This window comes from Alosa pseudoharengus, unplaced genomic scaffold (genome assembly GCF_046254945.1).
Source record: "Alosa pseudoharengus isolate Yale_2024_CS ecotype anadromous, Long Island Sound unplaced genomic scaffold, YU_APseudo_1.1 YU_APseudo_1.1_scf_5, whole genome shotgun sequence".
Lineage (NCBI taxonomy): Eukaryota > Metazoa > Chordata > Actinopteri > Clupeiformes > Clupeidae > Alosa > Alosa pseudoharengus.
Window position 1 is genome coordinate 32,177,841 of NW_027468837.1, and position 17,904 is coordinate 32,195,744.

At 43.0% G+C, this 17,904-nt stretch overlaps 2 protein-coding genes across 2 annotated transcripts; one reads left to right on the forward strand and one right to left on the reverse strand.

The window, feature by feature from the left end:
* Positions 1-1,894: 1,894 nt before the first annotated feature.
* Positions 1,895-4,172, forward strand: cav3 (caveolin 3). The gene is made up of 2 exons (XM_076268158.1): positions 1,895-2,121; positions 3,065-4,172. The coding sequence occupies exons 1-2, from the start codon at positions 2,011-2,013 to the stop codon at positions 3,404-3,406; spliced, it is 453 nt and encodes a 150-aa protein (XP_076124273.1). The 5' UTR covers positions 1,895-2,010; the 3' UTR covers positions 3,407-4,172.
* oxtra (oxytocin receptor a) lies at positions 4,149-11,504 on the reverse strand. Its single transcript, XM_076268157.1, has 2 exons — positions 10,174-11,504; positions 4,149-5,726 (listed from the first exon to the last, which is right to left on the reverse strand). Exons 1-2 carry the CDS (start codon positions 11,093-11,095, stop codon positions 5,473-5,475), a joined length of 1,176 nt encoding a protein of 391 aa, XP_076124272.1. The 5' UTR covers positions 11,096-11,504; the 3' UTR covers positions 4,149-5,472.
* Between the last annotated feature and the right edge of the window lie 6,400 nt (positions 11,505-17,904).

Here is a 17,904-nt window from a genome sequence, read left to right on the forward strand (position 1 = left end):
AATGAAATCGGCTCTATAATTATCCTGATGTAGAATGAACGATAGAGACATATGCATCAGCCCCTGAGTTCAGAAGCCGGCCCTGTCACCTGATCCACTGCTCATAGAAAACCCACATGACTTATGGACTCTGTAGTGACCGTAGGACCTGGCCAGGGGACTTGATAACGGTACATGTAAGTCTGACTTAACACATATTAGACCGCTGCTGATCAGGATGTCTAACCAATCAGCTTTCTCATTCACTCATGTAATGGATCTCTAGGAAGAACAAATTTATGTTTTCTTCTGACAAAAATGGAATAAAATTGGCCATTTGCTCGGAAACAATCCATGCACAAATTCGTCTGACTTTCCATAACAAATACTCTTGAATCATTAAGGTTTTCAGTTTCACGGTAAATCTGTTGCACAGATAAGGACTGTCACAGTTACTAGTGATGACTGAAATGAAAATATGAATAGAGTAGCACTATGCTTTATTTTCCAAATACCAAATTGGAGAGTTGAAGACTAAAACCAAACACGGAAGACTAAGATGGAAACTATATGGAAATATTTTGGCTTTCATCAAAAGAAAATACAGCTAAATAGCCATTGCAAATGGAAATGGAAACTGTCCCACATACAAAGCCCCTTGTTTTAGTGTAACCATTTACTTTGAGAAGGTCACCAGGTCCCACTGTCTGAGAAATACCCAAAACTAATACATTTCTTTAGCTTTTCTCCACTGTGGGTATGGGGACAATTGGACAAAGAATTTAGCTTTCGGAGCTTTTTTTTTTTTTACCCAGGGACATGGCCTGAGATTGGCATAAAAAAGAAGCATTAAACCCCAATGACGCCATGTCCATTTCAAGTGTGGGTGTGAGAAAAATATTCTTTTGGGATGTCTTTCAACCAGGGGGACCTAGTGACCTTCTCAAAGTAAATGGTAACACTAAAACAAGGGGCTAAATTAAGATTCTGGAGGAAAAGATCAGGCAGTGTGCTGAGAGACCTGCCCCAATAGATGGCATTGGACCATTAAACCACACAATGATCCAAAACATACAGCCAAACAATTAAGGCAAGAAAAGGTTAACAGAGCACAATATCAACATTTTAGAGTGCCCCAGCCAGAGTCCAGACCTCAATCCGTCAAAAAGTGAACACAAGGCCAGAGTGATGCCAAATAATGGTTCCTGCCTCAAAACCCGGATTGCTGCTAAAAAGGTGCAGTCTAGAATCATTGTGGAGACATGAAGAGGATCTCTATTATAAGAACCATTTTGAGAGTTGTGGCAGTGTCATTTTCAGTCAGAACAAACATATTGGTCAAGAGAAAATCACCATTAAATCAATATTTGCCAGGGGTATGAATAATTTTGTTCTTAAATGTACACTAAATGCTGTTGGATCCCAGCAAAGTCTTGTGATGCATTATCTGGATTCTGTTAGGGAATGAGGTTACAGGGCTGGAGCTGGAATGCCCCAACAGAAAGACTCTTGAGTGGAAATTCATGCCACTGTGCAACTCCTGCCTGCTCAACCCAACAGGAGAGTGTGAAATGTGACACGGCCGTGGGTTCCTCTTTAAGACGTGCTTTTACTCTCTCTCCCTCGCTCTCTCTCTCTTCCTCTCTCTCTCTCTCTCTCTCTCTCTCTCTCTCCCTCTCTCTCTGTGTGAGCCCCTATGAACGCACACTAACAGGCCCCTTGGGCGGAGACTACACAGGAGCCCACTTTTGACAGGAGGCCTGTCTGTAGCAGCTGTCCACTGACATTCCACCAGTGTCGTCAGACCAGTGACAGCGGGGTTGAGCTTGCGGTGGTGCTGGAAAGGGTGGGGTGGAGTGGGGTGGGGTGGTTGTTCTGGGGGGAGCCTCAGGGGTCCGAGAAGTCTGCACACACACCCACACAACGCTACCAAGCGCTTCACTCTTTCACTTCTCTCAAAACCCTAAGTTCCCCCCGTCTCTCTCTCTCTCTCTCTCTCTCTCCTCCCTGCTCCGGGCTTGCTGCCCTACCATGGCGGACCAGTACAACATCAACGAAGAGAAGTACGTGAAGGACAGTCACACCAAGGAGATAGACCTGGTCAACCGGGACCCCAAGCAGATCAATGAAGATGTGGTCAAGGTACGCAGTGGATTACATTCTCTCATACACCTTCGATGGCAAACAGAAAGGGCTGGAATGAATCAAAAGCTCATGGTTGCCACGGGCAGCAGACCGCTGTGTATCTGAGGTTTGTGTGATATGTGCCAAAAATAGACCTGAGGCCTACTTCTCCAGCCAGCACAAGGCACGATAGGGTTTATTTCTGGAAAGGGGGTAAAAGGGTGTGTCGAATGGAGACGCTTTCATATCGTATTTCCCCATGTTGTTGTGCTGTTTGATTTTAAAAAGCAAATCATCAGAAAATAGGAAAATGGTCCTCATAGTGCTCTTTGAACATGACAGCTTGTATGGTCTTTCTTGAAACCTGTTACAGGGCTCTGTTCAAGCACTGGCACTGTGTTGTTGAAGCTTATTTTGTCAAGCATGTGTATATTGTTGAAATGCTTTATGTGGCACAAGATATGATATATCAGAGATATCAGGCATACTGTAATGAAGTAACAAATACATTACAATCTTCCATGCCATTTGCATGTTTGAAGTTCTGGTGTAGAGTTACTGAGCCAAGAAAAAAAACTGAAATGGCCACCTTGTGTGTAATATTGCACTAACTGCTGCTCATCTCCAAAGGAAAGTATTGATGTTACCATGGAACAATATGTGTGGTAGAGGAACTGACATATTGGTGTATAATGTCATTAGAACACTTGCAATGCAACAGCACCCCCTGCTGAAGTGTGGAGAGGGTAAATGTAAGTGTGTGATAGAGCAGATAGAGGTTTTAATGATACCTGAACAACACAAAAGGATTCCAGTTTTGAACTTAATCTAAATTATTTTAAAATCAACACCTAAAAACCATCATTGTAGCTACTAAAAAATTGCATAAGAAAGCAATGTTTGAAGGTTTTGTCATATGTAACCATCTCGCCGAACTACAATGTGTTTTCTGGATGCGCAGGTGGACTTTGAGGACGTGATCGCTGAGCCAGATGGAACTCACAGTCTGGATGGAGTGTGGAAGGCCAGTTACACCACCTTCACCGTCTCCAAGTACTGGTGCTATCGCATACTGTCGGCCATCTTTGGCGTGCCCGTGGCCCTGCTCTGGGGTTTCCTGTTCGCCTGCATTTCCTTCTGCCACATCTGGGCTGTCATGCCCTGCATCAAGAGCTACCTGATCGAGACCCAGTGTCTAAGCCGGATCTACTCCCTCTGCATCCACACCTTCTGCGACCCGCTCTTCGAAGCCATAGGCAAGATCTGCAGCAGCGTGCGTGTGGTGGTCCGCAAAGAGGTGTAGGGCCAAGGAGAACAGCCACGGAGTGTTTACAAGCCTGCCTTTGGCACAAACAGCAGTTCATCCCTCTCCCTGCCTGTTCTCTCCTAGAATCTCCCCCTTTCTCCCCCATCACACCCACGTCTCTGCAACTTGCACCCGAAATGTCTTAGATCTTCTTCTGTTGCCCTGTGATGGCTTCTCGGTCGCTCTGATTAAGTGCAACGAAGCTCTGTGACATAGCCACATGTGTGGATGCCATACTGAGAAAGGAAAAAAGCTCAATTCATTGAGGTGACAGGACTTGCAGCTGTGTGTACAACTCACTGTGCGAATGACAAACAGCATGATGACGAGAGAACCCTTGCAGTCGTGTCAATTGTCTGTAACACCTCAGTTAGATAGTTTGCCAACATGAGGATCTTTATAGATACAATATCAGACAATGTGTGTTCTCACTTCTCGACAGTAATTGATAGCTAGTCACAAGTAACCAAGGAAATTACAGTATGATTATTGAGTGATTATGAGTGAATGCAATCTTGTCTTTTAACACTGAGGCAGAAACACAAGTTTCTATCATTCAATTAGTTACATTTTGTATATTTAAATAAATATGATCTAAATCTTTGCATCTTTGCTATCTTTCCATAGTGAAACTGCCTGTTAGAGTACACAAACATACTAATTAAAGCATTTTTAAAGTTATTACATTACAAAAAAAATAACATGACATGTTGACTTGTATCATTGTTGTCATATTTATTTTTAATACACTTCTGAGAAAAACTTAATCATCCATAGACTTTGACTCAAATACATACATTTTTATTTTCAATAAATAAGAGCTATATCTATACAGTTATAATTATATTACACTACATTTGAAAATGGCCATAATGTTTTGAAAGAAAAGTCAGTAGCCTTACAAAATAAAAGGTGAAACTTACATTTTGTTGTAAATTATGTAACCAATGTCATAACAAACCCCAAATCATTGTTAATACTGTAATTAATTATTATGTGGACCAAAGTTTCAAGTTGGTGTGTTAAGGCAATTCATCAGTCACTTGATAGTCCCGAAATCTAGTTTATACAATACAGATGAATAAGAACGAAAAAATGTTTTGCCATTTTTTTCTGTGAAGCATAAACATATTTCTATGTCTTCTGTGTGCTTACTACAAATATCTCAGAGGAATCCAGAAAGGGCTGTTTTCATTCAGATTTGTGATAACATTATCTAGTATAACTACTTTGTAGTGAAATATATTACACAGATTCTTCTATACACATTCCTTCATCAGCTCCTAAATTTATTTCATGGAAAAAGAAAGTGACAAACTCTTTCCTTTGCTCTCTGGAAAAAAGAAAACAAGAATTAGTGAGTAGACTTGTCACATTTTGTCTGTCTAAAAGCTTATACATTCCAATGACTGCGAGAGTGGTAATGTCACATATGCCATGGTATCACAAGGTGAGGCCACACAACGGTGTAGGCTATGGACACGTCATGGGGCTGACATATGGGTGAAATACACAGAAGTACCTTCTTCTTCCCTGGGCTAACTGCTGTCTTTTTAACTGCCCTCGCGGCCCTTGCGAGAGGTTGCAGCCCAGTGCAGGGCATGACGACTGCACAGACACGCTCACGGCAGAGTGTGAAGAAATTCACAGGGGTCAAATGACCAAATCATAAAAGTAAAGCTCAGGTCAAAGACTATAGTGGGCCATTGAGCAATTCTCTTTGCTCAGAGAGCTACCAAAATGTACTGCACATTCATCTGATTACTGCTACCTCCTCCTGGAGGGAAATAAAGAATTTCAATAAAGAATGTTCTCCCCTTTTTAACCACACTATCTACTATAGGTCTCAGAACCTAGAAGGTTTCAGAAGGTTTTACGATGTAAAATGTGAATGTTAAAGAAGACGTCGTACAGACGAGACAGATGATGGATGAGGAGGTGACCACATGAGTCTGAGAGGGAGGCTGTAGGCTGAGTGTCCCCTCAGAGGGTTTGTGGTGGTGATGGGGCTGACTGGGGATGGCAGTGGGCGAGAGGGCCGAGAGCTGGACCAGGAGTGGACACTATGTGGTGGAGGTCTGAGTGATGCTCCGCTGGCTGCTGGTGCTTTTGATGACATACGTGGAGGAGTTGCTCTTGCGGCTGGAATCCTGGTCGCGCTCGCAGCGGCACTGCGACGACTTCAGGTAGTGCGCCGAGCAGCAGAGCAGCGACTGCCGCAGGTCCTGGAACAGGTGGCCGGCGAAGAACATGTAGATCCAGGGGTTGCAGCAGCTGTTCAGGCTGGCCAGCAGCATGGAGATGATGAAGGGCATGGCTAAGACAGGAGAGGGATGAGGGAGGAGGAGGAGGAGAGACATCAGTCATAAGTAATGGCTAATTGAAATCATTTTCTCTATGCATATCAAGCACAAATGATCATAACATCCTTCCTTCCTCACAACTCGCACTGACTTGGCAAGCACAGAAATGTGTGCAGGCATGAGCCGCTCATTGGCTGGCAGAACAAGTGAAGCCTGATTAGAGAGCTGAAATGTCAGTTGCGGGCTGGACTGGCCAGGCCCTGTGGCGGCGCTCCATCATGCCTACTGGCGTGGAGGGGGCTGCAGGGCCAGGTGACATTTACATCGCAGTCCCTCCACCGCTCAGCAGCCATTCGTCAGATTAGGTTCGAATGGACAAAATTGCTTGGTGACCCACATTTAACCTTGGTAATTTTATTTCCATATAACCATCCCTCTCTCGCCACAAAGTTGTAACACCATTATGTTAAAGGACAATCAGATAGACGAGACTGAACAGATCTTGCACTAATTAAACTGCTATCTGGCAGCGGATAATGAAATTCTACTCGTGGCCCTTAAAATATATGTATAGCAAATAGAAAAATATAGAAATTCATCTGTTAATAGATTTCTCTGAGTTATTGGTGATAATATATTAGCTCTTTGTACTTTATATAAAATGGTCTATTCACTGTTACTGATCTCTATCTACTGTATTTACTTGTATTTAAAGCAACACCAAAGAACTTTTCCTTTGTCCCACGCACGCTATTTGTTTATACAGCACTGGCTTTGCAAATAACGATGTCAGACAAGGTAGAATATGCTGCATGATTTTATGAAAGTACGATGTATTGCGACATCAGATGCAAGTCAAATTTGTAGTTTCTTATGTCTCATTCCATTGAACTACAGATCCGCTACCCGATCTGGCAAACTTACATAGTGTGGTTATAGCCGATAGAGGGCCGCGAAGCGAATGCAGAAGTGCCGTTCACCCTGTTACGAGTTGATTAACCACTGAAACGGATTGGAAACATTATTTTAAGGTACAAAAAACTCTTTGGTGTTGCTTTAACATTTAAAGCTTTACTAAAAGAACATCTGTTGATGTGGACAGCATTGATTGAAGCACATATTGGAAACAAATAGCCTTCTTAAAAGTCTTTGGGTGATCTTGAATCTCTGAGTAATGAATCTCTAATACACATGGTCATGTGCATTGGCAGCCCACATAGCGGTATGCTGCAAGAGTAATCACTATTTCTCTGTTTTGGTCCAACATGCTCAGGACACACTCCCAGACAGAGGAAAACAGCCTCCATAATATGCAGGTCAATCAGAGTAAATGGTGGCAAAGCTACTCAAAGTGTCTCTGAGCCACTTTCTATGGTAAATGTGAAGTTGTCGGGCGTTATGCTGATAAATGACCTTAGTCTAACAATGTCTGGAGGCTACTTAGCCATTCCTGGTGGAGCTGATGCATTCACTGACATTTCAGGGCATATTTTATGAGGGGAGTACGTGAAGACAATATGAAGGCTCATAAACAACACAAGTCAGTACTTTGTTCCAAGGTTCATGTTTGGCCTTGGTCATATTTGTCTTGACTTAAACCCAGTAGTGAGTGCCTGCTTTGTGTATTTTTAAGTGTAGGCCTAGCAGATAGTGGTCTGACAGATCACTAAAACACTAAAGAAGCCAAAATACCATCCAGTCTCCAGCATGAGTCATCTAACAGGCATTGGTGTGTGTGTGTGTGTGTGTGTGTGTAGAGATTCTGACATGTCACCTATCTCTTGGCTAAACAGTGAATTACTCAGCAATTGGGAGTAAATAGGGAAATAAATGCTGTTGTTGCTGCAGTCAAATACTGCTTCAGGATGCTGTTTGAGCATCCTGTTTCTGCTGAGCTTTAAGACTTTAAACAGGAAGCCACTGGAAGAACTCTGTCTATTCTGTTGGCTCTGCAGTTTGATTCATGAGCAGACGAGGGGAAATCATTGCCCTGTCGAGATGTTCCCCAGGGAGGCAATAATAAACTGTTCTGAAAACTACCTGCAAAATACACATTAAAATCAAGTACTTTAATGACACAAAATATACACGGTAGCTTTTATACTAAAAGGCAGTATTATAATAATACAGTTGGGGTCTCCCTACCCGCATTAATCTCTCATTCAACTTCACTTCATGTGTTTTCCATTCCAACACATCCCTCTGGTTTTAGATTTTTATTCTTTACCCCCAGAAACATATTCATTCCCCTTAACTTTCTCAATCTTAAATATAATTTCCTTTCATCTGAGGTTCATTTGAAAGGGCTGTCTTTGCCAAACCCACCATGGACGTACATTTTGTGCTGCAGTAATTTACCACAACCTAGTGGTTGAATGCGCTTTGGGACACCATTTCATTTTTATGACATTCGTGTTCATTTGAGACCTTATTTGTTGTAACCATTAAAAACATAATGGTAATGTTGGCAACAGTTCCTATTGTCAGGACTCGAATATATTAATAACACTGCATAGATAATGGTTTCATTATGTGCCTCTTTTTGCTTGTAATGTTGATTTTTGTTTTCGTTATTTCACAAATGACTGAAAACCTAACTTCACAGACTATAGTATTGTTTTATATTTGGCCTGCAGCCTTGAGAGGTTTCTGTGAGATTAGACACTCAATGTGTGTGCCAGAAGTATACATGAGCCAACAGGATGTCAGTTGTCTGTGGCTAAATTGGTGCTTCTTTCATATAAATTCAGGTGGGTCCCGTCTACAGTACTATATTCAGCCTTGTGTTTGTGTGTGTTTGTGTGTGTGTGTGTGTGTGTGTGGGGGGGGGGGGGGGGGGGGGGGGTCTGCAGAGGTCACAGAGAGGTGATTAAGAGTTTTTTTCTGTTTTCATGGTATCTGAATGGATTGTGCCCAATTGATTTTTTTTCACACTAACAGAGGTGGACATAATTTGATACTTATCTATGAGAGATTACATTGGATTTATTGTACAGTAATACTGTAATGACTGTACCTGTAATGAACTCTGTAGATTAAGATGTTTTGGAGTGCAAGCAATATACAGTAGAATGTGTTTTAGACTTGTTCCAGAAGTGCAGATTGAAGAGAAGATATTGACTTATATGGAAAAGAAAGGAGAAGAAAGTGCCCAAAAGGTTGTCATTCTATGTAGTACAGCACATTTCAAACTTTACTAAACAGATCCATTTGTTTAAAGGTGTGGAAAAGAATTAAAGGATTTCATTATTGTAACAAGCTATCCCACTGAGAACATAATCGATCTCTGGATGTGGACAGATAATTTGTTTCAAGACGTGAGCGTAATACATAACAAACATGTGGTGTCTTCTTTGGGATTCATATCGAATAATGAGGAAAACAAACATAGATAATGCGTCAAAGTCTGGAAACTGAGACCAAAACCATCAATTGTAAGTATTTTCCTTTTTGGTCCATTCTAGTCGATTCTGGAACCTGTTGGGGAAACTGAGGATGCAATGTTATGCTATATAACAGGTTCCAACGTAAACATTAGGCAACATTGAACCCTTGGCAACAGCGGACCCGCCCCTCGCAGTTTGCACTCATAATGCATTAAATTATACCAAACGAACCCTTACTGTAAACATATATTACCTGATGTTCTTCAACACAGTGACCAGAAAATTTGGATTGTTACAGATTTGAAGAGTCCAGGTGCCACGGCGTTTCACACAAAGACTGATTGCACCAACCAGGGGGCCTAAATATCCTCCAAAATCTCCACATCCTTTAACTAACATGCTGTTATGATAGCAGATGGCAAATGTGAATTCAGTTGCGTTGTGTTAAGAGGAAATGCTGTGCACGGTTAGAGACAGTCCACATCACCTACCGCAGCATCTTAGAACTTGCGTTGGCGTGGTAGGCTAGAGCAAGACCATTCTGAACCTTTGATCAATATACTCCAGGACTCTTGCCATGGGCTATCATTTCAATGAAGTAAAATGCATGGTCACTTGAAGGCACAAGAGCAGCCTCATTCATTTCAGTATCGGAACAGTGTTCACCTCAAGTTCTATCTCTCGAACAAATAAAAGGGCGCGTGCAAACTTGTATGCACGTCACGTAGGCTACAAAAATCTGACCATAAAACATGCTTACATTTTTAATTGATACAGTTTTTGGTATATGTGTTCATACAATTTATATGAAATTATCATTAAAGAAATCATAATCTTTTTTTCGTCATCTTATTTAAAATTATGGTAAGATAATGTGTTAAACAATGCCTCATTAAAACCGAATATATTACAACTATGAAGATATTAACGAGTCAATGTTACCCACACTTAAATGAACGTGGGCTATGAAGTCGCGAAAATAAGCCAAATTGTTCAACTTCATAGTTTCCTCTGTGCGCAGCGATGCGCTCTATCATAGAGAAGATATACTCTAATTTGCGGGCAGAAAACTTACCCTCCCTCGGAGCCGCTGGATCCCACGCAGACCACATCTGCACGAAGAAAAACGGCGTCCAACAAACGATATAAGCCACCACAATGACGAATGTCATTTTCACGGTAGTGATCTTTGCTTTTGAAATCAGCTTCACGCTGCTCACTCTTGCAAGTGCGTTGCCTTTTGATGCCTTTGGAGTAAGAGTGATACACTGGTCTTTCTTCGTTTTCAGTTTAAAATTCTGCCATATTTTAAAGCTAATTAGTCCATAGCAGATACTCAATATAGCTACTGGTATTATATAGATGGTTAGGCTAATCCATGTGATGTATGCCTTTGCACCCCAGGGCTGTACAAAGTCACCCCAACAGTCATATACTCCGGGTCCAACTTCTCTCAAGGAGAAAATGCACACTTGAGGAATACTGAATAATAGGCTCAGGACCCATGACGAAACTACATAAAGTCGGTCCTTTCTCTTGTGTAAAGACCGTAAAGGTTGGCAGATAGCTAAACACCTGTCTATAGACATCAATACAAGCATGTAGGTAGATGCAAACATGCCAACTATTTGCAGGTATTTGACTAATCTGCAAAGAATATCTGGTCCATAAAAACGAAAAGTTATGTCCCAAATAAGTTGAGGCAAGACTTGAAATATTGCAACAACAAGATCCGCAATACTTAGGTGCTTCATGAAATAGTACATTCGTGACTGGGTGTGTTTGGTTGTATGGATAGCCACCAAAACGCAAAGGTTACCGGCTAGGGCCAGAAATAATACCAGAGCGAGCACTGTCACTTCCACCTTGGCCACCTCTTCGTTCCGCTTCAAGGGGTTCACTGTTTGGTTCCCCGTTTCAGTCGCGTTAGTGAATGAAGAGTTCTTCCATGACTCGTTTAAGGACCAAAAGTCATGATCCTTCAAGATATCCTCCATGGTGTCCAAACCGTGCTTTGAATTACTCTTCGTCGAATAGCTGCAAAAGATAATTAACCCTCAGCCATGTTTGGGAATATGGAAAAGGCACTATCCTCACTGGTACTCCATTAAAACAGGTGTCAACACAAAAACGTCCGACCAGTGTGTCCCACCAGCATTCGCGCGAATATTGTTTCCAGTGACGCGTCACTTCTTCACTGCACGGCGACAATCAGGGAAAAAAGACGATAAAACTGGAGAAATCGTTTAAAAACAGTTACGCACACATCTGTCCAATACAAACTGTAATGTAACATAAATACACTTTTGTTCTTTTCAGAGTGCCCAAAACCACAGAACTAACAGCATATCTTTAAAGGATTCACTATATGAATATTGCCACTCGACTTATTGCGGTGAAATGGCACACTTGCCACGGACGGATAGGTTTTGAATGAAAATAAAGCATCCAACTAACTCCACACCTCGCGTCTACTGACTGCACAACGTCACGACATCCCATTCACCCACCCTTGTGGAGGACTACGTAAAAGAGTGAGACTTCCACGTTATTCCCACTAGGTGTCCTTGTGTGCCACTGCAAGACTGGAGGGCCATATTGTGGCCAAAGGTACAATGAATTGTTTAACAAATAATATGTTTAAATTATTGTTCAATCAATGGCTCGAGGATATTAATTCATGTAGATGAATCTACAATTATATTGTATTATGAAGAGACACGTGATGACAATCAATCATATCCAGGCTTTCAGCGTTTCAGTGACCTTTTCACCATCGTGACTCATCGCCATTCAACTTTGCCATTTCATATCTACGTTTGTGGACAATGGAGGAGTGCTTTTCATAACTGGGATTATATTGGTCCTCTGTGTCAGATGCACAGGGGTGGTTTTCAAGAGCCACGAAGAGATGGGATTTGTTTTCCCATATGCCTGTTCCGGTGACGCTGCTAATATAAGATTGTTCAGCTTTAGGCTTAAACTTATTTGTATTCCCTTGGTGGACATGGTCGCTGCCGGTTTCGTCATCGCATCTCTGCAGACAGCCTCAATACCAATGTTGAAGAGAATCACTGAAAGTCGTCTCTCTCCCGAAATAGAGGCGGACCTGAGAAAATGGAATTACGGTTACACTCGCAGTGGAGCGCATCAGCACCGGCCCAGCTGCCGTCTTCTTCCTTAATCACGTCTTGATTAATGGCACAAAATATAAGTTTGGAAACTGCTACACACTTGATAGAGCGAATTTGGCTGCATCAAGCACAAACTAGGTGGAAGTTTGGAGTCTAGCTTTGCAAGTAAAATGTAAGAAAGATGTCATTCATACTAGACTCAAAAGACAAATCGTACATGCATGCAATGAAGTCCACACATAGAATACGAACATGAATTTCCCTTTGCATGGTGTGTGTGGTCATACATGCCAGGACTGCGGGACATGGATGATATGAAGAGCTTTCAGTGTTCACTTTTTTCTGCTCCTTTGTTTCTTCCTCCCAGACCTAAAGTATTTATATCTGTTTAAATGTTCACTGTGATTTGCAGATGAGCTATGTGAAAATTATGGAAAATAAAATGTTGATACTGGGGAAAATAACCTGAGAAACAACTGAAAGATTTATGAAGGACCTGAGACATAATCTTTTTGCAGCCTTTCCTCTGACACCTAACTGTTGAATTCTCATCTCGCCTCAATGTGTGATGAGCTGCCTTCCAGAACCCACTGCAATGTGACATAAATCACTCACAACATGAACATCTCTCTTTTTACAGTCCAAGACAAGTACATCCAACTCCATAAACCTATCAATCACCCCTTCAAGCTTATGGATGAGAGTGGAGCTTCCACACAAAGCTGTTAAATCAGTGTAATGTAAATTGAATCACATGGAATTCAAACCTGTAGGTATATCACTTTTATCCTATAACTGAAAGATGCTGGTCTTCTGCCAAACCCTAAAACTACTATGTACTATGTTACCATATTCCCAGTCATTTGATGTAGCCTTTTGGGTTCAACATGTTAGCAGAGGGTCATGCACTGTGTTTGCCTCTGTGCGTAAATGGAAGGCAGCACAGATGTGCACATGCTGACTAGTGTTACCCCTAAAGGACTGGTAGCCTACAGAGGCTGGAAGTGAAAGAAGATCCCAATGAGTGAAGAGATCTCCTACCTGATAGTACTGTCAGTTACAGACGTCCAGTGTGGGTCAGTGGCGCCCGTCATAAGCAGCCTGCTGCTCTTTGGTCTGTCATGCTGGTCAGGAGCAAAGGCTACTGCTCGTTATTTAACAAACATCCTGTTTGGGCAAGAACCTGTGCAGTCTCGCACCCCAAGACAATAACAGGACATGGGCTCCTATAGAAGTCCTCTTTCCTGCTTTGTGTTTGTATTCGAGTCAGACAGAAGTAGGGCACAAGCAGTGTTTCCTCTAGGATTTTTTTAAGCAGTGGGGGCAGGCCTGTCCGAACCACCACCCCCCCACCGTCCCCCCATCCCACGGAACTGACAACAGACACTTCGCTGCAACACAAACAATTATATGTATTCACCTCTATTCACACACAATGAGGCATTATTTTCAGTTGTGATTGAGTTGTATATTTGGAGAATCTACAACAGGTCTGCACAATGAATTTTGAAAGGCAACTGCGACTATTGTACGTCTGCCCCATTTCTGATACCGTGGGGGAAGAAAATTAAACAGTGGGGGGCCGCCACTACCAAATCAACATAGAAGAAACACTGACAAGGCATGTTTTGAGAGGGAAAAAGGGGTCAAGAGTGAACATTCTACTGCCATTAAGTGCATTGAGACACAAAGAGAATATTCCCAACATAATTCAGACATTTGTTTCAAACTCATTAAACTAAACATGGGCTTCTTGCGTACACAAATCCACAAAAATTAAACAGGAATCAAATTATCATGATAGACTATAATGTACTGATATGGAGAGCACTGTAATCTGGTGATTATGTACATACTGTTATCAGACAGGACTCATTAGGGACTTAGATCATGTCAGGCAATAATAATTAACTTTTCTGCATTAAGACTCCCTGACAAATGAGGCTAGTGAGTAACAACGTAGCAAAATATTTGGTCTATTGATGGGATTCTGAGAAATAGAAATGCACAGATCTGTTTTATATGCAACAGATTATTTCATGTGAACACACACCCACACACGGTAGACATCAGATGAGAATAGTTGAACATTCTCTGCAGAGGGTGTTTAAATGAAATGGATGCCTTATAGGCAAGGGCTCCCTAGGAACACAACTGCCTATGATCCAGAAAGGGAGGAGGTCTCTTGAGTCACAGCTGTGTGCCAGCCAATCTAATATGCTCTTTGTAATTCATTTTACACACTTCCATACATAGAGAATTATATGAACGGACAATAATAAGTTTATTTTAGCTAATATAGCGTACAATGGTTAAGTTAAAATCTCCGTATGATACATTTGTAGCAAAATGTTAATGACTTGTCTTGTCTTCAGATCCATACAATCAAGTGATGTAGTGGACAGATTGCATTCTGGGAGATAGGAGGCTATAAAAATCAATTTGAAAGGCTCCCAATTCTGGTGCTAAAAATGATCAAACTCAATGTACATTGTATAAGACTAGGTATATATCAGAATTCTAAAGACAGTTTTGCAGCTTTCCCTAAAAGCATCATCCTAATGAATACGTAATGAAATGAAAATGTAAATGTGAAAAGCTGTGAATATTGCACATGGTGAGCTTCTTATTTGACCACTAAAAAGGAGCACTCAGCGAGATGAATGGTAAAATGACGCAAGTGGTGCAACCACGCAGTGCTTGTTTCAACATCCCTCTTTATTGTCTCAAGAGTGTGTGTCCACATGCAGGGTCAGGGAAGGATGTTATTGAACAGACGCTGCTGAGCACAGAATCCACCAGCCATCACCTGGAAACCTGCTTATCTCTCTGTGCTCCCATGATGTCCAGTCGATGACTGCACGTGCACTGGCCATTTGGTCTGTACCTGTTCACTATCAACACGAGTCTGACCACAAAACTCAGACTTAGCTGTCCATGTGGTGGTCTCTTATCATTCAAACCCCCCCCCCTCAAACACACACACACAGACCCACACACACACACACAGACCCACACACAGACCCACACACACACAGACCCACACACACACACAGACCCACACACACACAGACCCACACACACACAGACCCACACACACACACACACACAGACCCACACACACACACACACACAGACCCACACACACACAGACCCACACACACACACACACACACAGACCCACACACACACAGACCCACACACACACACAGACCCACACACACACAGACCCACACACAGACCCACACACACACACACACACAGACCCACACACACACAGACCCACACACAGACCCACACACACAGACCCACACACACAAAGACCCACACACACACACACACACAGACCCACACACACACAGACCCACACACACACAGACCCACACACACACACACACACAGACCCACACACACACAGACCCACACACACACACACTCACACACAGACCCACACACACACAGACCCCCCCCACACACACACACACAGACCCACACACACACACTCACACACACACACACACACACACACAGACCCACACACACACACACAGACCCACACACACACAGACCCACACACACACAGACCCACACACACACACACACACACACACACAGACCCCCACACACACACACACACACAGACCCACACACACACAGACCCACACACACACACACACACACACACAGACCCACACACACACACACACACAGACCCACACACACACAGACCCACACACACACACACACACACAGACCCACACACACACAGACTCACACACATACACAGACCCACACACACACACAGACCCACACACAGACCCACACACACACAGACCCACACACAGACCCACACACACAGACCCACACACACACATACCCACACACACACACACACACACAGACCCACACACACACAGACCCACACACAGACCCACACACACACACACACACAGACCCACACACACACAGACCCACACACACACACACACACACACACACACAGACCCACACACACACAGACCCACACACACACACACACACAGACCCACACACACACAGACCCACACACACACACACACACACACAGACCCACACACACACACACAGACCCACACACACACACACACACAGACCCACACACACACAGACCCACACACACACACAGACCCACACACACACACACACACACACAGACCCACACACACACACACAGACCCACACACACAGACCCACACACACACACAGACCCACACACACACACACACGTGCTTGGCTCCCTCAGATGATATCTACAGCAGAACAAGTTGCTGGTCATTAAAGGAGAACTATGCAGTTTTTTCCCATCTTAATTTAACTTAACAGCTTCACAGTCATTGGAATGGTTGTATGACTTTTTCCGGGTTGAATGGTGGCCGTTTCGCTTCCCCCTAGGGTCTGTGAGCGAAAAACAGCCTTGCAACTTTGGTCCGGTGAGCCGCCGGCCTCTGAGTCAGAAAGTCTGGTGGTCTCGCTATGTAATGAATTGCTTTACGGCACTACACACATACTCGCCAGGCACCGGCTAGAACAAGGTAGCGATGGAGTTTCTCAGACATTCATTATGGCAGAGCCAGCGAAGAGAAGCAGAAAGAGAGTAATCCGGTGTCGGAGGAACAGTGAAGGAGGAAACGGCAGACTGACCGAGCGAGGAGTGTCGTAAAATATATAGTCTGAAGCTGTAGGGGAGCTCTGTAGAGAAAACTGCGAACAAAAAAATTAGAAAACAGAGAAGACATGGACAAAACTGCATAGGGTCCCTTTAACTCGTACACGTACACGTACTCGTAATTAGATGCAGTCAGACAAACAATTTCTGCCTAAAAGCCTCCTTTTTTTAAACCCTCCTTCCATTTATCCTCGTAATGGAAGTACTGATTTAATAGCAGCTCGCAGAAGCCATGAATGTCATGGTAGTAAAGCGCAGGTTGACCTTGAGTGCACTCTAAATTTTGGTGGAGCCCAGATTCAACCCGGGGAGCTTTTGTTTGGGAATGCAGAGTGGCCCTTACAGCTAGAGCCTGGACAAGGACACTCTGCATGTTTGAAGAGACTAGCTGTAATCCCTCCTAATGGAATGAGTGGGCATAGAACTCTCCAGCCAAAGACCAGGAACTTTTGCCAAACTTTAGGGTTGTGACATACAGACAAAATGTATACAGGGACAAAGAGGAGAGGTATTTGGATAGGTTTTATATTCAAGGTGATGGACAGATCAATGTGTGTGTGTGCAGGCCCGAGGTAGAGAGGGAGAGAGATAGAGAGAGAGATGAAGTTAAAGTAGACTGAAGTTGCTGCAATAACAATGAGAATGTGGTTCATAACAGACATGTCAGTGTAATTTAAAGAAAACAAGAAGCACTTTTGTGTATTATGGGTCATCTCCGGGCCATTTGGAGCAAAGTGTGCAGATACTGTTTGTTAATGTCGGCGTTTCTCCTGATGTTATGCATCATAGTTATATTAAGTATGACTGCTGCCTGCCCTGGTCACTCAGGCAAATAATAGTGCCTACAGGAACAAATTCTTTGGGAACACTTTGACCCATCCTCTATATGATGATGTGAGCAGAGGTCACTCGTGTTGTAAGCTATAGAAAATGTAACCTAGGGGTCCATAAAGATATTGGTTGCATT